At 37.7% G+C, this 24,544-nt stretch overlaps 1 protein-coding gene across 1 annotated transcript in view; it reads left to right on the top strand.

The window, feature by feature from the left end:
- Positions 1–24,544, top strand: part of PPEF1 (protein phosphatase with EF-hand domain 1) — a 139,509-nt gene that overhangs the window by 72,547 nt on the left and 42,418 nt on the right. The window contains exons 3-5 of the mRNA XM_029241259.1: positions 847–1,007; positions 9,718–9,832; positions 14,073–14,119. Of these exons, the coding sequence (XP_029097092.1) occupies positions 847–1,007; positions 9,718–9,832; positions 14,073–14,119 (323 nt within the window). The remainder of the gene's footprint in view (positions 1–846; positions 1,008–9,717; positions 9,833–14,072; positions 14,120–24,544) is intronic.

A 24,544-nucleotide genomic window follows, 5' to 3' on the forward strand; every position in this document is an offset into this window, starting at 1 on the left:
GCTTCAAGGTCTGGGGAAGGACACTCTTGATGAGGGTGGCTGCAAAATCACATTAAAAAGAGCATGACTAGAGGTTGGAGTAGAGAATTGGGGATACTTTTGCAATCAATCTACCGTATCACTTTTCATCTTTCTCCACCTGAATTGGCCAGATTTCTTTTCTTGGGCTGACTGTTTCATAGGCAGTCTAGCAAGAAAGAGATCCTGGGTCTCAGCACCTACTGAAATGGGCAGTGCAGGTAATCCGTTACACAGAAATATCTCTTCAAGAGAGAGGTCCTTTGGGAATTTCTGCCTATGGTTTGTTACCAAGAAGAAAAAGAAAATCATGTCAGAAAATTGGTTTTTATGTGACGAGAGAAACAAATCAATTACGTAAGTAAAATTTGAAGTGTTTAACAGGGAAAAATTAAATGTTGCCATTTAATTTTCTGTAGATTCTGAATAGCCACAGATATTTGAACCAAATACAATGCATTGTTATGTTTCTAGCCCTATTAGTAAAAATCTGAGATATTAGAGTGGGCAAAAAAAATGTAGAGTTAGAGCTTCAGAGCATCAAAATACCTTGATTGACCAGTTTTCCCTGTGCTCCTCCCTCTCCTCCCCGCTGATGAACTCACTGCTTTGGTAAAATGTCCACCTGGGAAGGGATAATGATGCTTCATGTGAATGTACCTACTGATCTCAGAACAAATCGTTCCTCATGGTTATGTGTGGGTTATCTTGGTATTCATAACACTTAGCACAGTGCCTTACATGGGCTAGGTATTCAAGAAGTTATTTATTGCATTTTAAGTATGGGAATGTAGATTTTTCCCCCCTTTTCTGTCTTTCCATTTCCAGAATTAGTAACTCACCTTTTTGACAGCAACATCCAGGACAAGGATAGACAGGACTATTGGGTGTTGATAGACGTCCCAGACTCCTACTGTGGTCCTCGGCTGCAATTTCCTCTCACTTTTACTGATATTGATTTACTTATTGAGGCCTTCAAGCAACAACAGGCAAGTAGAAGCAGATACTGTCCTGATTCTTGTACGTAACATGTGCCATCTGTTGAATGAATAGATGAAAATACTACAGCAGAAATGCATTCCCTTGGGGAAAAACTTCACATTAAGTGAGAGCTACCCTCTGCTTTGCTTAACCCATTAAATACAAATCTCAGGTGCACAGAAACCTCCTCTCTATCTATTGGCTTACAGTATTTCCTTGTTCTTTTTCTGAGGTTTAATTCACATACTATAAAATTCACCATTTTAAAGTGTACGATTGATTCGGTGCTTTTTAGTACATTCACAAGATTGTGTAACAATCACTAATATCTAATTCCAGAACATTTTCTTCACCCCCAAAAGAAGTGCCGTACCCATTACCATTCCCTCCTCCCCCACTCCTGGCAACCACTGTTCTACTTTCTGTCTCTGTGGATTTGTCTCTTCTGGATATTTTGTACAAACGGAATCATGTAATATGTTTCCTTTTGTATGTGGCTTATTTCCCGTAGCATAATGTTTTTAAGGTTCATTCATGCCATAGTATGTTTCATCACTCCTTTATTTTTATGGCTGACTAATATTCTATTATATGAGTATACCACATTTTTATCCATTCATCAGTGGATGAACATTTGGATTTTTTCTACCTTTTGGCTATTATGAGCAATGCTGCCATGAACATTTATGTGTAAGTTTTTATATGAACATATGTTTTCAATTCTGTTGTTTCTATATCTAGGAGTGGAATTGCTGAGTCATATGGTGACTCAATGTTTAACGTTTTGAGGAACTGCTAAATTGTTTTCCACAGTGGCTGCACCATTTTACATTACCACTAGTAATAGGTGAGGGTTCCAGTTTCTCCACATTTTTTGCCAACACTTGTTATTTTATGTTTTTAAAAAATTTTTGATTTTATTATAGCTATCCTAGTTGTGTGTAAAGTGGTATCTAATTGTGGTTCTCATATGCATTTCCCTAATGGCTAAGATGTTGAGCATCTTTTCATGCTTACTGGCCATTTGTACACATTCTTTAGAGAAATGTCTATTCAGATCCTTTGCCCATTTTAAAATCAGGTTATTTGTCTTTTTACTATTGAGTTGTAAGGGTTCTTTATATATTCTGGATACAAGTCCCTTATCAGATATACAATTTGCAAATATTTTCTCCCATTCTGTAGGTTGTCTTGTTACTTTCTTAATAATGTCTTTTGAGGCACAAAAGTTTCTAATTTTGATGATGTCCAACTTATCTCCTTTTTTCTTTCGTTGCTTGTGTTTTGGCATCATATCTAAGAATCCATTGCTAAATCCAAGGTCATGAAGGTTTACCCCTATGTTTTCTTTTAAGAATTTTATAGTTTTAGCTCTGACATTTAGCTCTATGAGCCATTTTCAGTTAACATCTCTATATGGTATGAGGTATGGGTCCAACTTCATTCTTTGCATGTGGATATGCAGTTGTCCCTATACCTTTTGTTGAAGAATCTGTTCTTTCCCCATTAAATGGTTTTGGTTCCTTTGTAAAAAATTAATAGGCCATAGCTGTCTGGATTTATTTCTGGACTCCCAATTCTTTTCCATTGGTGTGTGTGTCTGTCCTTATGCCAGTACCACACTGTCTTGATTACTGTAGCTTTGTGGTAAGTTTTGAAATCAGGAAGTGTCAATCCTTTGACTTTGTTATTCTTTTTCAATATTGTTTTGGCATTTAGGGTCCCTTGCAGTGAATTTGAAGATTGACTTTTCCATTTATGCAAAAAAGCCCACTGAGATTTTGGTAGGGGTTGCACTGAATCTGTAGATTGCTTTGGGTAGTATTGTCTTCTTGACAATATTAAGTCTTCTAATCCATGAACATGGGATGTTTTTCCATTTATTTGGATCTTCTTTAATTTCCTTCAGCTATGCTTTATAATTTTATACTTTTCAGTGTACAAGTCTTTCACTACCTTAAATTTATTCCTAGGTATTTTATTCTTTTGGTTGCTATTATAAAACGAATTGCTTTCTTAATTCCCTTTTGAACTGTTCATTGCTGGTGTATAGAAACACAACTGATTTTTGTGGGTTGATCTTTTACTCTGCAACGTTGCTGAATTCATTTATTAGCTCTAATAGGGGTGCGTGTGTGTGTGTGTGTGTGTGTGTGTGTATTCTTTTGGATATTCTATATACAGGATCACATCATCTGTGAATAGAGTTTTACTTCTTCGTTTCTGGTTTAGATGCCTTTTATTTCTTTTTCTTGCCTAACTGATTTGGCTAGGATTTCCAGTATAATGTTGAATAGCAGTGGTGAGAGTGGACATGCTTTTCTTGTTCCTGATCTTAGGGAGAGAGCTTTTAATCTTTTCACCATTGAGTTTGATGTTAGTTATGGTTTTGTTTTGTTTTGTTTTTAATAAATGCTGTTTATCAAGTTGAGGAAGTGTCCATCTATTCCTAGTTTTCTGAGTGGCTTTATCATGAAAAGGTGTTGGAATTTGTCAAATACTTTTTCTGCATTAGTTGAGATGATTGTGTGTTTTTTTCCCTTTATTATAGTAATGTTGTGTATTACATTGGTTAGTTTTCTTATGTTGAACCACTCTTATATTCCTGGAATAAATCCCACTTGGTTATGGTATATAATTCTTTAGAAATTCTGTTGGATTTGGTTTGCTGGTATCTTGTCAAGGATTTTTGCATTTTATTTGTAAGGGATACTGGTCTGTATTTTCTTTTTGTGTGGTGTCTTTATCTGGCTTTGATATCAAGGTAATACTGTCCTCATGAAATGAGTTAGGAATTGCTTCCTTCTATTCTATTTTTTAGAAGAGTTTGAGAAGGATTGGTGTTACTTCTTTAAACGTTTCATAGAGTTCACCAGTGAAGCTGTCTGGTCTTGCACTTTTCTTTGTTAGGAAGTTTGTGATTAGTGATTCAATCTCTGTGTGTTCTAGATCTGTTCAGATTTTCTATTTCTTCTTGAGTGTTTTGATAATGTGTGTGTTTCCAGGAATTTGTCCATTTCATCTAAGTTATCTAATTTGTTAGTATACAGTTGTTCGTAATATTCTCTTATAATTCTTTTTATTTCTTTGAGGTCAGTGGTAATGTCCCCATTTTCATTTCTGATTATAGTTATTTGCACTTTCTCTCTTTTTTTTCTTGGCCAGTCTAGGTAAAATTTTGTCAATTTTGTAGCTCTTTTCAAAGAACCAACTTTTGGTTTTGTTGATTCTATTGGTTTTCTGTTCTCTATTTCATTTATCTGCACTCTAATCCCTATCTTCTTCCTTCTGCTGGCTTTCCGTTTAATTTGCTCTTCTTCTTCTAGCTCCTTAACTCATTACTGATGGGGGGATTTTTGTAGAAACTAATGCCTGTGGCTGGCGATTTTTATTTTGGCTGGCCAGAAAGTCAATTCTGTTATTTCGCTAACACTTTGCAGGTTATTACATTCAGTAGTTATATCTGACACACCTGTAAAGTCTTCTAATTTTTGTGAAATGTTGTCTTCTATCCACTCTTCTGTAGAAGCAAAGGAGCATTCTCCAGCACCACGAGTTTCATTTTCACTTTCCGTATCAGAATCAATCACTAAGGTTTTTTGTCTTTTTGTTGGTCTTATATTCACATCGTCTGAATCAGAACTATATTCTGAAGAACTGTCATCTTCTGGACACTAGTATATATGTTGCTTGGACAGTCAGAGAAAGTTTCTGCATAAAATTCACCGAACAGTTCTTCTTCACTCAAAATTTCACAGTGTGTCATTTTTGAAAATTTTACGTTTATGATATACACAAGGTTGGAGCAAAAACCTAATGGAGCAAAATGTGAATGATAATGACAATCATAAGTTATATAATGAACGCTTGATCAGTTTTAAGCTCTAACAACTTTGCATGGTGATGTTAATTGTATCACTCTCTAAAAACGTATTGATATGTCTCTGGTCAATGATGTTCAGATAACAAAAGACATATTAATGTGTCTCTGGTCAATAATGTGTTAAGCATTAAGTCAGGCTTTTCATTCGAGATCTTTCTTCTTTCTTAATGTAGGCATTTACAGCCATACATTGCTCATTGAGCATTGCTTTTACTGTATCCCATAAGTTTTGGTATGTTGTGTTTTAATTTTTGTTCATCTCAAAGTATTTTCTAATTTCCCTCGTGATTTCTTCAACATATTCAAGAGTATGTTGTTTAATTTCCACATATTTGTGAACTTTCCAGTTTTCCTTCTGTTATTGATTTCTAGTTTCATTCCACTGTGGTCAGAGAAGATACTTTGTATGATTCCAGTCTCTTAGAATGTATTGAGGCTTGTTTTGTAGCCTAACATCTGGTCTATCCTAGAGAATGTTCCATGTGCACTTGTAAAAAAATGTGTAGTCTGCTGTTTTGGGTGGAGTAGTCTATAGATGTCTCTTAGGTCTAGTTGGGTGTGAGGTCTCCAAAGTTTCTTTTCTTTTAGGCTGTGTTCACCTAGTGTTTCGAAAGAGATTTCCTGGAACACCAAGAGCCATTAAGAAAGAAAGAAAGAAAGAGAGAGAGAGAGAGAGAGAGAGAGAGAGAGAGAGAGAGAAGGGAGGAGGAGGGAGGGAGGAGGAAAGAAAGGAGGAAAGAGGGAAAGAAAGAGGGAGGGGGAAGAAAGAGGGAGAGGGAAAGAAAGAAGGGAAGGGAACAGAAGGGAAGGAAAGGGAAGCAAGGAAAATCTAGTCTTTGCAGATTGGCTCTGTGTTGGTACACTCCTTTACTGCTTAGCCTGGCTGTTCACAAATCCATCTTAGCCTTTTCTTTCTGCTTGCACTGTGCCATTTTTAAGTTGCCTCTTTCTTAATTCAGCATTGGTTGCTGTGAGCTTTGACTATCTTCCAGAGTTCTGACAAAGTTGGGTCTGACAGGTTTTTTTGTTTGTTTGATCTGGTTTTTTGGCTTGATTTTTCAGTGTTTCTGCAGAGTGATGGGATCTTGGAACTACCTACTTCATTATTTTCTGACATCACCCCAGAACCCTCATTCTCAGGTTAGGACCTTAAGGGTGTACCCTAGGAGTAAGAGTGAATGAGAAGTACTGGCTCTGTAGGGACTGAAGCAAAATTTTGAATCATCTAATTCCTGAAATTGAATTGATATCATCCTAGACAGCTAGTGCTCCTAGCCACCTGCCAAGAGAAAATTTCAACCCTCTCTGTAAGAAAATAGGGCCTTAAATGATTTCTTCAAGTTTTCATATACAGTATCCAGAACTTAACACAAATGTTAACCAGGCACAGGAGGATGCAAGATTCACAAAAGAAAACTGAGGCAAACAGCAAACAATGGAAACAAACCTATAGAGTTTTTCAAGAATGGCATTATCAGACTCAGAGTTGAAAATAAATATGCTTAATATGCTCAAGGACATAAAAGCTATGGCAAAAATTCAAGGAGCTATAATAGAAAAGATAGACAATTTCGATTTTATAAAAATGAAAAATATATGATGCTAAGGGAAGAATAAAAGGTTCAACATAGTGTACAATGTGCTCCCATTTGTTAACAAAATTAATAAGCATTATATATTTTGATTTTTAAAAATTGAGATAAAATTCACATCACATAAAATTGATTGTTTTAACCATTTTAAATAAAGTGTATGATTCATTGGTTTTTAGTATATTCACAATGTGGTGCAACCATCACCACTATCTAATTCCAGAACATTTTTATCATCTTCAAAACAAAACCCTGTACCTCATTCCCTCTTCTCCCTAGCCCCTGGCAACCACTAGTTTACTTTCTGTCTCTACAGATTTGCCTAATCTGTGCATTTTATATAAATGGAATCATATAATATGTGCCTTTTGTGTCTGGTGGCTTCTGCTTGGTATAATGTTTTCAAGGTTCATTCATGTTGTAGCATGTATCAGTCAGTACCTCATTCCTATTTTTGGTCGAATAATATTCCTTTGTGTGAATATACCACATTTTATTTAAGGGATTATGTACCTATACATGTGTTTGCATATTCATATGTGGTTATATTGATTTTTTTAAATTTATTTTATTTATTTATTATTTTTGGCTGCGTTGGGTCTTCATTGCTGCGTGCGGGCTTTCTCTAGTTGCGGCAAGTAGGGGTTACTCTTCGTTGCGGTGCGTGGGCTTCTCATTGCAGTGGCTTCTCTTGTTGCGGTGCATGGGCTCTGGGCGCGAGGGCTTCAGTAGTTGTGGCGTGCAGGCTTCAGTAGTTGTGGCTCGCGGGCTCTAGAGCACAGACTCAGTAGTTGTGGCACACGGGCTTAGTTGCTCCGCGGCATGTGGGATCTTCCTGGACCAGGGCTTGAACCCGTGTCCCCTGCATTGGCAGGTGGATTCCTAACCACTGTGCCACCAGGGAAACCTGGTTATATTGATTTTTATATGCTTGCAAGTGCATAGAATATTTTTTGGAAAGACACTCAAGATACTCTTAACAGTGGCTGTTTTGGGGAATAGGGAAAGGAGACTGAAGTCTGGGGAAGAAGGAAAATTGCTTTTCATTATTATACTCCTTTTTGCTGTTTAAATTTTTATTTCAACTTTAGAAATGTGGGGGTTTTTTTTCATTTAAAAACTAGTTACTGTTTTAAAAAGAAAATCCTTTCAAAGTAATATTTTCCTCCCTCAGTGCCTTTAAAAGAATGTGAGTATTTTATTCAAGTTGCCATTTAATCTGAATATATTTGTAAAAATAGAAATCAACTTCTGAGTTAACTCTTTTGAGTATTTAATATTGCTATAAACATGATTATAATGCTACTTAAAGAGAAGTAGACTGGCTTTGTAGGGACTAATAATACAAAAGTGATTTTAACCAATTGAAAAAGGACCCAGAAAAACCATTTTCATAATAGGGGTTTTCTGTTGTTGCAATATATCCTCAATGATTATTTGTTAATTTAACTTAATAAAACAACTGCCTTTTCAGACAGTAATTACTCTGATTAGCACTACAAATGGTCCAGAAAGTCTACAGTGGCAACTTAAGGTAACACAGAAGCCAGTTTTGGGAATCAATAAATTAAATATGGAAATTAAAATAAATCATGCTATCAGAGTGTTTTGCCTGTTCCTTTAAAATCTGGCCAAAGATTTGACTCACCGATTTAGAATGCTTTTGTGGGGAAAATCCTTAGCAATCCATTAGGTTTGGAGAGACAGGAAATGTGGGTTGCTCCCCACTAATTAACATCCAGGGGACCTTCTCTTTCCTCCTAATTCTCACATTGCTTCCAATCCTGCTTCCTGGTTTTTTTTAAAAAAAATAAGTTTGGAGAATTTCATGATTAAATAATTTTAATAGGAAGTGGAAATGGAAAATAATTTCATTATTTTAATAGGAAGTGGAAATGGAAATTTCAGGACACCACGAGATAGGATTGTTCCAAAGGGTTCCATCTGTCCTGAATCCCATGCCCAAAGCGTTATCTGAACAATATGTAGATATGACCTCTCTCTCAGCCTCCAATAATCTAAACCAGTGCTGTCCAATAGGAATATAATGTGATCCACATACATAATTTAAAATCTTCTAGTAGTCAACATTATAAAGGCAAAAAGAAACAAGTGAAATTAATTTTAATAATGTATTTTATTTACTCCAACATATAAAATTATCATTTTAATATGTATTCATATTAAAAGTTTTTAATGAGATGTTTTACTTTTTTTTTTCATACTGTCTTTAAAATCCAATGCGTATTTTGTGCTTACATGACATCTCAATTTTGACTGACCCCATTTCAAGTGGTCAATAGCCCCATGTGACCAGTGTCTACTGCATTGGACAGTACAGGCGCAGACACTCCTGACTAGAAAGTGGTGTTAGCATCTGTTAAATTTGTATCAGCTACATCACTTTTTGAATTATGTATTTGGAATAGTTCATAATTAAAAAAAAGAGAGAACAACACACTCTATTTAAAAACAAACAAACAGAAAAGCCTGGAAGAGAAAACCCAGTAAATCTGTCCAAAACAATGCTGTCATCAACACTGTAACTGGAGGAGATCAAGGGGTGAATAGTCATAATAGGAGCTAATCTGAATGGTTTATTTGAATTGGCAATATGTTCTATACTTACACTTGTATATAAGTGTGCTTGCTGTCCTGTAAACTCATGTCTGTGCACCAAATATTGAGCCACACCTAGGACGCCTGGCTCAGGAGTCCCTTGGGGCCTGTCTGGCTACCTTGTGAGACCTCCTAACCCAGCACCCCCATCTAGTTCCCAGCCCCAGGGCAGGAGGTCGCAAGCAAATGCAAAGCAGCTCCTCTTGAACAATCTCTCTGCTTCTCCCTTTCTACTTCTCTCTCTTTTCCCTCCTTCTCTTTTCTTTACTTTTTTGCCTGCACATTTCCTTAGGGCAAGGAAGTCTCCTTTTTTTCTTGTCACCTCTCTTGGGCTCTAAGGACCAAGAATAATAAGAAATGTTCTGTGAATGGGTGATGTCAATTAAGAACATGAGAATATAGACGTCCTAGGAACCATTCATTCATTCAACTTACACATCTGTAGTGAGGGCTTATTATGTGCCAGATACTATGCTAGGATAATCTATTTAAAAATAATTTAGAGGTTGTCGTGAACTACAGCTACCTGAAACGTGCTCATATGTTCCACCTATATTGCTTTCTACACACTCATGCCTTTTCTCCTAGTTCATTATATCTATTTCCTCTCCTTCGCCCTCACAGATACTTCATGCTTATTATGTCTTAGAGGTGCTATTTGAAACCAAGAAGCTCCTGCAGCAAATGCCGAATTTCACTCACATAAAAACTTCTCCCTCCAAAGAGATAACAATCTGTGGTAAGTTTCAGAGCAGTGTTGCCAAATTAATATTTAGGAGCCTCTTGGTTCTACATCATTGGCCTAACTTGAAAACTGTGTAAATTGGACTGTGTTAAGGGAAAAGTGTTAATATAGAGTTTTCTATCATGATAGTACTGTTTCCTATCTTGTCTTTGTTTTGCATACCAGCTGGCAGGAATTAATTATGTGAGAAATTAAAGAACTCATAGCTTTTTATAAAGGCAGGCAGCATTTTAATACAGAAAATCACCCATGGGTGGAATAAGTGTTCTTTGCCCTCCCTCTGGCTCTCATTATCTTTGTTCAATGTAGCTTTTTCTAGGTGGGCCTCTGCATGCCACTTATGCTGGGAAGAGAAAAAAGCAGGGTGGAGACTAAATTCTTCTCTGCCCTCGGCTGCTGTTTTAGATTTTTCCACCTGGTCTCTGCAGCTTTTAGAAGAGTGGGAATGTCCCAGAAATCTGTTCCTTGTTCTTCTAAATAACAAGAGCTTAGATTTTGTTATCATATAGGCCAGTCTGACAGGATATTGCTTCAAGAAGCAGTACACATTGAAATTCAACACAGTTGGTGCTCAGCGTGCTTGCAACTGTCTGAGAATGGAGTGCGTGGAAGGAACAGCAATTCCCTTAACTTCTAATTAAGCCTTTAGGTTACAAAACAGTGATTGTTATTTTCCAAATCAATTTTTGCCCATGTTTCTTTTACTCTGGCAGGTAGAATGGATTTGGCAGTCTAATTAAACTATTTCCATTCGAGCATCTGATAGTGGCGACAGGGACTTGATGTAGCAGTACGTGCTCCTTGACATGTCCTGACTCAGGCTTTTGAGGAGTCCTTAATGGTTCAATGCCAACCGAATCAGGCCACCACATCTCTGCCTTCCAGACGATGCATCTCAGCAGTGGGGACCTTTTATTCAAGGCCTCATCAGCACTTACTTTTCATGGAGATAAAGAATTTTGGGTCATGAGGCTCAGGAAGCGATGCCAACCCATGAAGCCTCTGGAGCCAAGGCGAGGTTTGCTCTCAGAGTGTATATAATAGGCCAAACAGGGAGTGTGATCTGCTCCCATATGTTTCCAGTATACCTCCAGTTGCCATTGGAGACTTAGCTTTGCATAAAAGGATCTGGAAGAAGACATGAATTAATTAGAGGGCATGTAAGTCCTGGAATCATGCAGTGTAAGAACTGAGTGGTTCTTACAGAGACCATCTAGTCTATCCCTTGCTCTTACGGATGAAATTGAGGCCCAGAGAGAAAAGTGTATTGCCTTCCATGCATTTCTATGTACTAACTTGTCGCCCTCTCTCCACCTCAGCTTACTCAGCTGGTTAGTGGCAGAGTCAGAATTAAAAATCAGATCTTCTGCATCCCAGGTTAGAGCCAACTCCGTATCTGCTATCCCAACTCCCATCATGCACTGCTCTGACTGATGTTTCATTTTCCATCATGAGACAAGGACTAGGGAATGGATTGATTGGACAGCTCCATTATTTTAAAGATACCCACATCTTGGCAGGGCATTTATTTCCAGACTTTTTCCATGTAGCACCATTGATAGAAGGAAAAACCAAGGCCCATAGGTTCCCATAGCTTAGGAATTATTATTTTCTGTCTTTAATAGCCCCATTGAACTTAGAAAAATTTGGTCATCATTTAAAATAAAATTTAAAATCAGGGCCATATTTTCATAAACATCCTCTGTTTAAGACAGTATTAGGAAAGGGGGAGAAATTATGATGAATCTTTACCATTATTTTAATTTCCAGATGCATTTTTTTACATGCACATCTAAACATGCTACACATTGCTCAATGTGCATGAAATATAGTAGGTGTTTTAGTTTATGTTATAAATGATAACCAGTTATGCACTTAGGTTTTTGTATGCAGTGGAAATATCTTTCTGTGGCTGCCTTTCCATGATACATTGAGTTTTATCTCTTGCTGTCCAACTAGAAGTTAAAAATATTTTTAGGGAGTTCCCTGGTGGTCCAGTGGCTAAGTGCTCCCAATGCAGGGGGCCCAGGTTTGATCCCTGGTCAGGGAACTAGGTTCCACATGCCTCAACTAAGAGTTTGCATGCCGCAACTAGAGACCCTGCATGCTGCAAGGAAGATCCTACACGCGGCAACGAAGATCCCACGTGCCGCAGCTAAGACCTGGAGCAGCCTAATTAATTAATTAATTAAAAAATAATAAGGCAGCTTATGAAAAAAATGAAAATATTTGTATAGCCTCAACTCTTAATATGCTGAAACCAATTCATTTATTAGCATACCAGCTGCAACAGTTCTGACTACCCAAATCTTTGGGGTTTTTTGTTTTTTGCTTTTTTTTTAACTGGAACCAAAGCTGCTAATAGTAGCTTGTTTTATTGATATGAAGTGAAATACTTTGTCCATTAAGGCATTGCAGATATTCTAAAGCTCCCAATTAAACAAATTCTACAGAATACCTGACTCACAGCATTTTTATTATTATGCTTGTCTCCCTCTCAGAAATTCCTCCCTGCCATCAGAACTCATATTTTTCTGATGTGGCCTCAGAAGCACTAACCACACACAGATTTGGCAAACATATACATGCCTCTGCTGTGTCAGCCCGAAAGGCACCTTTATTCTCAATGGTGTACATTGGTGCCTCTCCTTTAAAGCAGCATAATGTAGCTGCTGAGTGAATGAGCTCATATTTTCTTAGCTAAAGTTGTTGGTTTTTTTTTTTTAACCATCTTTATTGGAGTATCCTGAAGAAAATTAGGAAAACAAAATAATTAAAAATATATATTTAACTGATAAGTAAAGTCCTTCCATTTTTATTTCCTTAGATTTGGAGTGAGAGCAATGAGATTTAAGTATACGGTAGTATTAATATGCTCTTAATATTGTAGTCATTTTATAAATAAGTGCTGGTGATGTAGGATTTTAATTTTATTATTCCCATTATAATTGGAGTCATCTCTTGTATATATTTGGTTAAGTTTGGTTGTAGCATTTTAAGCAAACTGAGGAAAAGTATTCCTGAATTAAATTATATTTGGTAATTAAGTTGGATACAAGGAATAAAAATTTATGATCAGAGGTTATGAAAGTCAAATATTTACCTAGAAATAGTTATCCAAATAGGGCTTTTGAATACTCACATATTTACTCTTGTTTTTAAATTAATGGCTTCATCTATTTATATGTTATCCCTTAGTTGGCTGAGTTTTATAAAGCCATGCTTTCATTTTTGTTTTCTCTAATAGTCTCATCAAGAGAATGTCAACTATCTACTCAAAATTTTTAAGTTTCAGATGCTACTGCTGGAGCATATTTTTGAAAATGTGGCTTTAAAAACCTTTGCATTTAGAAATTAAACTTAATTATTGAGTGCCTACTATGCAGCAGGTACTATGGGAGGCATTTGGGGTTTAATGCCAATATAGATGATACTGCTGTTCTCCTAGAGATTACAGTGTAGGTAGTATAGAACAATCACTAAGAGCTTCAGTTTTTTTTGTGTGTTTTTTTTTTTTGCGGTGCGCGGGCCTCTCACTGTTGTGGCCTCTCCCGTTGCGGAGCACAGGCTCCGGACGCGCACGCCCAGTGGCCACGGCTCACGGGCCCAGCCGCTTTGGGGCACGTGGGATCCTCCCGGACTGGGGCACGAACCCGTGTCCCCTGCATCGGCAGGCGGACTCTCAACCGCTGTGCCACCAGGGAAGCCCAGAGCTTCACTTTTGAAGAGAGATAAAGTTGAGTTTGAATTCCAGCTCTGCTGCTTGGTAGCTGGGCAACTTTGCATAAGTTACTTAACTACTCCGAGCCTCATTCGTAAAATGAGTATGATGAAAACAATACCCATCTCATAGAGTGGTTGTAAGGATTGAACAAGACAGTTCACGTAAACCCTTAGTCTAGCACTTGGCACAGAGTGGCACAGAGCACTTGGCACAGAGGCCCATCCCGAAGGGAGGCCCATAAATGGCAGGAGTGAATAGGTAATTGCCACATCGGATGCTGTCCCCTATAGGAAAGGGGACAAGGTTTCCATAGAGTGCTATGGAAACAAATTGTCTGTTGAATTAATATCATCATAGGGTAAAAACCCGATGTCCTGAAAACGCTTGGAGTATATCAGTAGTATTTCAGTTTTTAAATTCTGTTACGTATCTTTTCAAATTAGAGTTTTTGTCTTTTCAGTTTTTAAATTCTTGTTCCTACTGAATAGCGATTTTTCATTTCATTTCCAGGTGATTTGCATGGGAAACTGGATGATCTTTTTTTGATCTACTATAAGGTAAATGATTATTTTGCTAAATATTTATATTTTTGTTGTGGGAAGGCAGTCCTAGGACAAATAACAATATTAGTTTTATTAGGGATAGGTACAAATACAGATATAATAGGACAGTTTTTAATCCAAGAAGTTGAAAGATTTGGTTTTTTTCACACATTTCACAAAAAATTTTTAAAGATTTAATTTGGGTCTTTGTTTAATATTATTGTTATCTGTAGATCCATTAGGATTTGTACCTGATTGTATTTATGTTCTTTATTACATGGCAAATGTCTAGATGGCAGAGGAAGGGGAGGGAAACAGTCTGTTTTATTTTATTGTTATTTGGTTCAGAAGTGAGCATGCCACAGCAGTATTTTCCTCCATTGTGCACTAATGATGCATGAAAGGAGTCCCCCATAGCAAGTTCCAAACTGCTCTTCTCTTCTCCACCCTGATTCATCATTGCCAGGCTCAGCTGCTCTTCCAGTGCTATGACTCCTCTTTGTTGGTTGGGTTTTTTTTTTTGTTTTTTTTTTTTGCGGTACGCGGGCCTCTCACTGTTGTGGCCTCTCCCGTTGCGGAGCACAGGCTCCGGACGCGCAGGCTCAGCGGCCATGGCTCACGGACCCAGCCGCTCCGTGGCATGTGGGACCTTCCCGGACCGGGGCACGAACCCGTGTCCCCTGCACCGGCAGGCGGACTCTCAACCACTGCGCCACCAGGGAAGCCCTGTTGGTTGGGTTTTGTTTGCGGGAGCCCGCACAGAGGGCACAAAGCAGCTTGGCCAGCATGGAGTTTCTCTGCATCTCTTCGATTGGCTGGCTTCATTTCTTTCTCTGAGCCAGCAGTTGCAACCTAAATGTTTGCTTCTGGGTTGATTGCATATAGAAAATTGATCCTGAGGTGACCTCTGCCTTCGCAGTTGTACCCCTTTGTCTCTCTTTTTGATTAATACATCATCCCCACAACTAGCATGTTGAATAATTGGGCATAGCATAGGTGTCTCAGATGGCCTGAAAGAAAATATATTCTGATTATTATGATGGGAAATCAATTTTACTCTTTGGGGACTGTGAGAGCTTGAGTAAGCCACATAACCTCCATGACCCTTAATTTCTTTTTTGGCTGCAATATTCTTTTTTCTTTTTTTTTTTTTTTTTTTTTTGAAGTACGCAGGCCTCTCACTGTTGTGGCCTCTCCCGTTGCGGAGCACAGGCTCCAGACGCACAGGCTCAGCGGCCATGGCTCACGGGATCAGCCGCTCCGCGGCATGTGGGATCTTCCCGGACCAGGGCACGAACCCGTGTCCCCTGCATCGGCAGGCGGACCCCCAACCACTGCGCCACCAGGGAAGCCCTCTTTTTTCTTTTTTTTAAATAGTATTGACATATAGTTGATTTACAATATTGTGTTAGTTTCAGGTATACAGGAAAGTGATTTGGATATCTGAATCACTTTCCTGTACACCTGAAACTATGCTATACAGTAAATTCTTTTTATTTACCTATTTTATATATAGTAGTGTGTATCTGTTGATCCCATACTCCTAATTTATCTCTCCCCCCACTTTCCCCTTTGGTAACCATAATTTTGTTTTCTATGTCTGTGAGCCTGGCTCTGTTTTGTAAATAAGTTCATTTGTATTATTTTTTAGATTCCACATAAAAGTGATATCATATGGTATTTGTCTTTCTCTTTCTGACTTACTTCACTTAGTATGATAATCTCTAGGTCCGTCCATATTGCTGCAAATGGCATTATTTTTTTTATGGCTGAGTAATATTCCATTGTGTATATATATATACACCACATCTTCTTTATCCATTCATCTGTCGATGGACACTTAGGTTACTTCCATATCTTGGCTATTGTGAATAGTGATGCTATGAACATTGGGGTGCACATATCTTTTCAAATTAGAGTTTTTGTCTTTTTCGGATATATGCCCAGGAGTGGGATTGCTGGATCATATGGTTACCATATTTTTAACCTTTTTTTTTTTTTTTGGCTGTGTTGGGTCTCCGTTGCTGCGCGCAGGCTTTCTCTAGTTGTGGCGAGCGGGGGCTACTCTTCATTGCAGTGTGCGGACTTCTCATTGCGGTGGCTTCTCTTGTTACGGAGCACGGGTTCTAGGCACGTGGACTTCAGTAGTTGTGGTGCATGGGCTTCGTTGCTCTGTGGCATGTGGGATCTTCCCAGAGCAGGGCTCAAACCCATGTCCCCTGCATTGGCAGGCGGATTCTTAACCACTGTGCCACCTGGGAAGTCCCTATTTTTAACTTTTTAAGGAACCTCCATACTGTTCTCCATAGTGGCTGATTTACACTAATTTACATTCCCACCAACAGTGTAGGAGGGTTCCCTTTTCTCCACACCCTCTCCAGCATTTATTTGTAGGCTTTTTGATGATGGCCATTCTGACTGGTGTGAGGTGACACCTCATTGTAGTTTTGACTTGCACTTCTCTAATAATTAGCCATGTTGAGTATCTTTTCTTGTGCCTGTTGGCCACCTGTATGTCTTTTGGATAAATGTCTATTTAGTTCTTCTTTGGCTGCAGTATTCTTGAGCTTCCACCCCATAAGAGGTTGTCTTGTGAATAAAACAACATAAATATCCAAAAGCATTTTTTAAAGTACTAAATTATAATAGAAATACAAGGTTTTTCATTTCATTCATTCAGAATGGGAGCTTGGAAGGGAATGGAGGAAGCCAAACCAGGAGTGGATGAATGGAGCCAGCACTTAGGAAGAGGTTCGGTTGAGACTGCAGGAGGCCTAAGCAAAGGTCTAGGGCCTGGTAGCCAGAGAGTGGGGTCAGGAGAAATAGAAGGCCATCCAGGTAGTGAGCTGGTGTCAGGAAGTCCAGCCAAAGGTTTGCCGGCAGGGAACTGAGGGTTCTGGTAAATAGGGCAATTCTGGAGATCAGCTACGGAATCCAGTCTGGGCAGGGAAGGAAGAGAGGCCAGGATGGCAACCAACTGGGAGAAATGGGTGGAATGAAGGATTGCCATGCTCTCTGAGGTCAGGGCAGGAGGCACAGGAAGCAGGATGGCTGGGAAGTTGCAAGGGGAGTAGTCCTAGGGGATGGGTGAGTCCAAGGTGGAATCCAGAATGTGGGTGGCTGAAATGAGTGAAAGAGAATATTAGGGATGAGGAGGTCAAGCAAGTGGAAAGCAGGTGTGTTAAGTGGGTTGGCCTTAGGACTGAGAGATGAGATGCAGAGGAAGGACGTTTAGTCAGAGCTCATGGGCCTAGAAGGAGGAGAGGCTGGCAAAGTGTTAGTCTGTTGGTGGCTCTAAAGAGGAAGTGGACCCACCCCAACTCCTGACCCTGAGGTCTCCATCCTGTGGAAGAGTGGGTCCTTTCCTTCCAGAGGGCTGCAGGAGTCAGGAGTCTAGCACCATTCCGAAGGGAGGCCCAGATTTCCAGAGGGAAGTCTTTCTGAATGAGTTGAAGGCAAAAGGGAGTTTATTTATGCAGTTTGAGGAATGAGATTTGTTTAAGTCTACATAGCACCATATAAATGTTCAGAAGTACAGTCCTGCTATTTTTGACAATTACAGTCTGAGGAAGGAGGAGGGGGTGGAGGTATGTGGGGAATAGCCACAACAGAAAATCTGGTAATTATTTTTCTAGAGGTCTTGGAAAATATAAAAAAAGGAAAATAGTTGAGTAAATTAAATGGGAAAAGTGACTTCCTAGGCAATTAGAAAATTTTTCAAGAGGTAGTTGAAGATATTAAGGTGCGATCAGGGAAAGGACTCTGGAGTAGATAGATGCAAAAAGAGAATGTTTCTTTAATTCCATTGGCAAAACTAAATGGAATATATAAAACTGGAAAGTGCTAATGTAAAGATTGAACAGGAGGAGGTGGGTGGTAAGAAGTACTATAAAAAGGACTAAAGGTGAAATGATAGCATTCACATGAAAGCAAGAAATATTTTGAGTGTTAACCAATGACGGTGTTCAGGAAGTGGAGATTGAGAGCCCAGCGATGAAAGAGTATGGAACTGTTTTTGGCCCCAAAGATATCACAGTTTAGTGGGGTAGGTCACCTAATGAAAAGACAAGACAGTTCAGGTTGAGACATGTTATAACTGGGGTAAACGAGTTTCCAAGGGAGCACATTGGAAGGGCGTCTAAGTCGTGGGAGACTTCCTGGAGGAGGTGACATTTAAGACAATCCCTTCAAAGAGTTTTAGTAATTTAGTAAGTGCCTAAATCATGAAGGAAAGTTCTGAAGGATCAGAAAAGATTTTATTCCCACATCCTTTTTGTGGTGTGCTGCAATACATGATGGAATCCGTACCAGTGATCGTTTTTGATTGTTTTGACATTTTTGGTTTCTTTAATATTTGGTTGTCCTTACAAATTCTATCATGTAGCACCTTAAGACTAAGCTAGACAGTTTCAGCTCACAGTCCTATCTGGATTTGAAGGGAATTCTTTCCTCTGGGTTCCACACGGTTAACCATGGCACACCTTTCCTAAAAGGGCATCCCAACTTTATATGGCTTCAGATATCATCAAGTGAAGCAATTTACATGGCATTAGTTAGGTCATATTTTTAGACTTTATTTTCTGAAAAGGTTGATTTTAATCAGCCACTCTTGCTTAAGAGTGACCAATTTGGAATACTTCGTTCAGATCCTTTTCCTCATTGACGAGAAAGCTTGAAATTTTAGACCAAGTATTGGCAAGTTAGTTTGTTAAATTGATGCTGTGTGTGGAAACCTCCTACAGTTGAAAAAGAGCTGCACATGCACAGAGAGAAGCTAATTACCTCTCACCCCTGTGGGTGTCATACTGATGCTGTCCATGGAAGCCACGCAGCCTTGTTTTCCTTTTCTTTCTCTCTTCTCCACCATCCTCCACCCCACACCCTATGCCCCAAATTTTCCGGCTGTGAAGGTCATTAAATATTTTCTTTTTTCTCTATTGCTGATATGCTTCCCACTGTCACAGTAGTCAATTCTTTACCTTTTGAGATTAAGGCAGTGTGTTATAATCAGAACAGATCTCTAAAATAGAGTTTGCAAAAGAAATAAAAATTAAAATAATGTGGAGTTGGGGTCCAGAGGTTATTGTTTGATGTGCCTCGGGAAAATGCCCCCCCAAAATTGTGATAACTTCTAGATGTCTTATGTAAAATACTTCAGTGGGAAATAGGTCTCCTTATCTCTACTCAAGTTAATTAATTGTGATCTGCTATTTTTTTCCCCCTGAAGGTCATCTAATGCTGTTCAGAGTTGTAGTTACCCCAGGTTTTCTATATTTGTCAACTTGATCACCATGTCATAGATGGTTTGTTATATATCAGCTGCAGAATAAGCCAGAGAGTTTGGTTTACTGGAACTGAGTGAAGGATGGGTTCCCTCAGCAGCAGTGTTTGCTTCTTTGAAGAAAATCCAGAGAAATCTCAGTAGCATAGCTAGAAGCCTAAATATCCTAGAGACCCATGTCCCAGGAGACTTAGCTATTCTTTTTATCTGTTTTCCAATTCTCTTATTATTCTAAGACTAAAACGTATTTGAACTCAGACTATATAGAGTAATACAACTAGTCCTGGCTCAACAATGCAGTTCTTATACATCCAAATATGTCTTGCCTTTGCCTTCAGAGGCTCAACACTTACAGAAGTTCAGTATATATTTAGGACTCCTTTTAGAATCACTTTCACAGACAGTAACATTTTCTGTTGAACGAGCTTCATTATCACAAATCAATCTTTTGAAGACGTGTGATTTTTTGAAAAGGTTAAAACTTATTGGGTGTCAAGCATGCCATGTAAGGTGGATGGCTTAGTTGACCCTTACTATTAGGGGCTTAAAATTAGGTTTGACTAAAGAAATTCGGTATTCATTGCTCATAGTAGAGGTGAAATACCTATAAAGTTTGGTTTAACTGGGGATGAGTTCTACTACCAGAAAATTGGTCATTCCAGTGGAAAATATGTTTACATATTTTCTCAAATTTTGACTGTTGCTTTTCTCAAATTTTGATATTAAGGTTTTATTGATCTTATGAAATAAATTGGAGAGATTTACATCATTTTCTATGGTTTGGAACTTAAATCCCTTGTTCTCAAACTTGGCTATACATTATAATCACCCAAGGAAATGGGAAAAAAAAACTACTGATACCTGAGTCCCACTCCCAGAGATTCTGATGGACACCTAGGAGTCTCCATGTGATTCTAATGTGCAGCCAAGGATGGGAATCACTGGTTTAAGTAACATTAAAACTATTTGCTCTTGAAAATTGAGATAGAGCTCTGCTATAAAGCAACATGCAACCAATGCACTTTTGAAGTTTTCTACTTCTTTTGAATCAGTTTTGGTAGCTTCTAATTTTCAAGAAAATCCTCCATTTCTCTAGATTGTCAAAGTACATTGCCACAGATGCCAATATTATGTTCTCTCTCTCTCTCTCTCTATATATATATATATACATATATATATATATATATATAGTTTTAAAATTTACTTCTGTATATCTTTGTCTTTTTTCCAATCTTTAATCTTACATTTATTCTCTTTTTTCACTTATCCTCAATCAGGCTCATGATGAGTTTTATCATCAATTTTATCAATTTGTTCTTTCAAAGAATCACCCTTTGGATTATATAGCTTTCATTTTTTTGTTTTCCATTTCATTAATTTCAGCTTTTATCTTTATTTGATTGGTTTTATTTTTATTTTTCTAATGTCTTAAGATGAATACAGTCTTTCATGTGCATCTTCTTTAATAATAAAGGCATTTAAGGCAATGCATCTTTTCTAATTTTAGTTTTAACTGAGCCTTCTGTTGAACTTATAATATTGCTGTTGATTTCCTCTTTGATCCAATGGTTATTAAGACTACAATTTTTAATTTCCAAGGATCTTAATTCAAGAAGCTGGAATTTTTTGAATCATATTTTTATTTACTTCATATTTTATTGGATTATGATATGAGAATGTGTTCTATGAAATGTTTCTTATTTTGAATTTGTTAAGGATTTCTTTGAAATCAAGTATATGATTGATTCTCATGAAGCCTCTGTGGACAAATGAAAAATTAATTGTATTCTCTATTCATAGGATGCAAAGTTCTTCATATATCTATCTATTAAGTTCATTAGTTGTACAGTTGACCCTTGAACAATGCAAGAGTTAATCCACGAATAACTTATTGTCGGTCCTCTTCATCCACAGTTCCTCTGTGTCCACAGATTCAACCAACCATGGACCATGTAGTACTGTAGTGTTTTTTTTTTTTTTACCTATTATATAATGAAATTTATTTATTTATTTTTTATTGGGGTATAGTTGTTTTACAGTGTTGTGTTAGTTTCTACTGTACAGCGAAGTGGCGTTCCCTGTGCTATACAGCAGGTTCTCAAGTACTGCAGTATTTACTATTGAAAAATATCTGCATATAAGTGGACCCTTGTAGTTCAAGGGTAAACTGTATATTCAGTTTTTTCCATCTATATCTTTCTAAATATGTATATTGTATATTTCTGTGTAATAAATTACCCCAGTACTTAGTGGCTTAAAACTGCAAACATTTAGTATCTCACAGTTTCTATGGTTCAGAAGTTTGAGTGCAGTTTAGCTGGGTGGTTCTGGCTTAAGGTCTCTCATGAGCTAGCAATCAAGCCTATTGGCCAGGGCTGCACTCATTTGTAAGGTTGACTGGGGTTGGCAGACCCATTTCCAAGATTGCTGACTCACATGGCACAGCATTTCAGTTCCTTGCTGGCTGTTGACAAAACAGCCACATGGGCCTCTCCACAGGGTACCTGAGTGTTCTCATGACATAGCAGCTAGCTTTCCCCAGAGTGAGTGATCCAAGAGAGAGATCAGATAGGAGGCTGCAGTATCTTTTATGACTTAGTCTCCAAAGTTGCACACCATCACTTCTGCTTTTTCTTATTCCTTTCTTAAAAGCAAATCACTAAGTCCAGCCCACATCAAGGAATGGTAAATTAGGCTTCACCTTTTAAAGGGAGTGTCAAATAATTTGTGGACATTATTTTAAACCAATAATTTGATCTGAATGATTTACTATGTTTGTATTTTTAAAAAAATCTTCTTGCATTTATAGTAGCTAAATATACAAAGCAAAAACTTGTTCTTTTGTTTATTGAATACAAATTTATGAATTGTATCTTCTTTATAAAGTGCCTGTTATTATGATATAATGTTGCTTTATCATCATGTTTAGCACTTTTAATACTAAAAATTCCACTCTATCTAATATTAATATTTGCATTTTTGCTTTTTCTTTGTTGTATTTACCTTGTTTTCAGTCTCCCTTTTTTTTTCTCATGTGTATTTCTCACAGACTATACATACCTGAGTTTTGTGTTTTAATGTAGTCTGGTAGTCTTGGTATGTTAATGGTAGAATTTAACCCACTCACATTTAGTATAACAACACATATTTTTGAAAAATGTCCTTCTATTCTACTTTGTTTACTATTTATTTCTCTTTGTTTCATCCTTTTTTCCTTTCTTTTTGCTGTTTTGGTGAAGTTTTTTAAATTATTGTTTTCTTTGGCACTTTTACTGTGCTTTTCCATTCATTAGTCATTGTCTTCCCATTCCAGACATTTCTAATAAATGATGTATGTATGTATACTTCTCAAATAGCTATAACTTTATTCCTCCACCATTAGCCTCTCTCTCCTCCAGTAAGACAAATGTATTTGTTTTCACGTTTTCCATGTATATCTCCCATTCAGATGAGATTTGTAGAGAATTTTACTTTTCTCCCTTCACCTCTCCTGCAAATCCTTAGCTATTGTTCATGCCATATTTTTAGTTCTTGACCATTATTAGATTTCCTTCATAGTATGTCTCTTCTATTTCTTGAATCCTTGCTTTGTACTTAAACACAATTTCCATATTATTGCTATTGATTTATATTTAATTATATATTGCAAGGTTCATTGTTCACATCTGTATTCTTTCCTCTTAGTCTTTCCCTGGCTTAAGGACTTTTTATTGTTACTGCTATTATTTGGTTAGAATATTGTCTTGAGTATTTTCCTCTATGGGGCATGTGGGTGTTAGATTCTCTAAATGCAAGCTGCTTGAATGCAGGGACTTTGTATTGTTTACTTCTGTGTTTCTAACACCCTAAAACTGTATCTAGTACATAACAAGCAATCAATACATGTTCATTGAGCATAAAAATCATGAGCTCTTTCAAACTTCAGGCTGAAGTCTCTTTTTAACCATAGAAAATTCCCTCTCTTATTTATGTAATTATTGCCTCTTCTCCATCTGTTCCTTTTTCCTGATTCTGGAATGCTTATTATTGGCACATTAGTTCTCTTGGCTCTGAACTCTAATCTTTTACTCATTCCTCATGATTTCCATCATTTTGCCTTTTGCTCTGTGTGAGAGATTTTTTATCTGCTTGCTCTTTCAGGTCAGTAATGTATTTTTCAACCATTCCTTCTTTTAGTTAGCGCCAATCTATTGCTATTTTAAATTTGAATAGCATATTTTTTCATGCCAAGAATTATTAACTTTTTGTTCTTTATTTCATGGTACTCTTAAAAAAAAAAAGTGTCCTCTGTCTCCTCCAGTGGTCTTGTCTCATTAGGGGATCGCACTTTGGCAGATCTGATTGGTCTGCCTCTCTCTGGTTACTGGATCCCCTTAAGTACTAGGTTATTTCCATTTTTAATTTTCTGCTTAAGCTAGGTTAAGCCTCTCCATAGTTGGAGGCACAACACTTTCTACTCTTGCATCAAGAGTGTGAGAGGAAGTCTCTATGTTCCTAGGTGTCTCTAAATACAAGTATTAGTATTCTTTTAGCTTCAGAGATGTAAAAGAAGTTCTCCTATACTTTTTCTGGTAAGATCCAGATCCCTCTCTCCCAAGCAAGACCACACACATGCTCTGAGGCAGGGTCTCTTCTTAATCAAGGAGTCCACATGTCCTCTCAAACCTAGTTCTTCCATGGCTCTCTGCTGCTGCTCCTTGAGCCCCCTTCAGTCTTGGACATCCCAATAGAACCTATAGCCTTCAGCACCTCTCAGACTTCTCCAGCTTACTCATCCCAGCCAGCTGAAGGCTGAGGGAAGGAAGTGTATCAGAGATGCAGAATCATTCCCCTTTTCTTTACTTTTTGATGACCAATATTTTTATAACTGGCTCACACTATCTAAGCCCAGTGTGAATAAGGTTATGTGAGTTAATGTATAAGAAAATATAAAATAATGGGATCTTAAAAATAGAAATAACTTGGAGGCCATAATAAAACGAATCTTTTAATTTGTATGGTGCTTTATGGTTTTCATGAAATTTTATACACACAGTCTCATTTGAGTTCCGAAGTAGCCCTGTGTGATAAGTATGGAAGTTATCGTTCTCATTTAACAGATGAGGAAAGTAGAGTTCATAAAGATCAAATAACTTGCCCAAGGACAGGCACATGAGTAA

Source organism: Monodon monoceros, unplaced genomic scaffold (assembly GCF_005190385.1).
Source record: "Monodon monoceros isolate NGI ecotype Baffin Bay Population unplaced genomic scaffold, NGI_Narwhal_1 Super_Scaffold_22, whole genome shotgun sequence".
NCBI lineage: Eukaryota > Metazoa > Chordata > Mammalia > Artiodactyla > Monodontidae > Monodon > Monodon monoceros.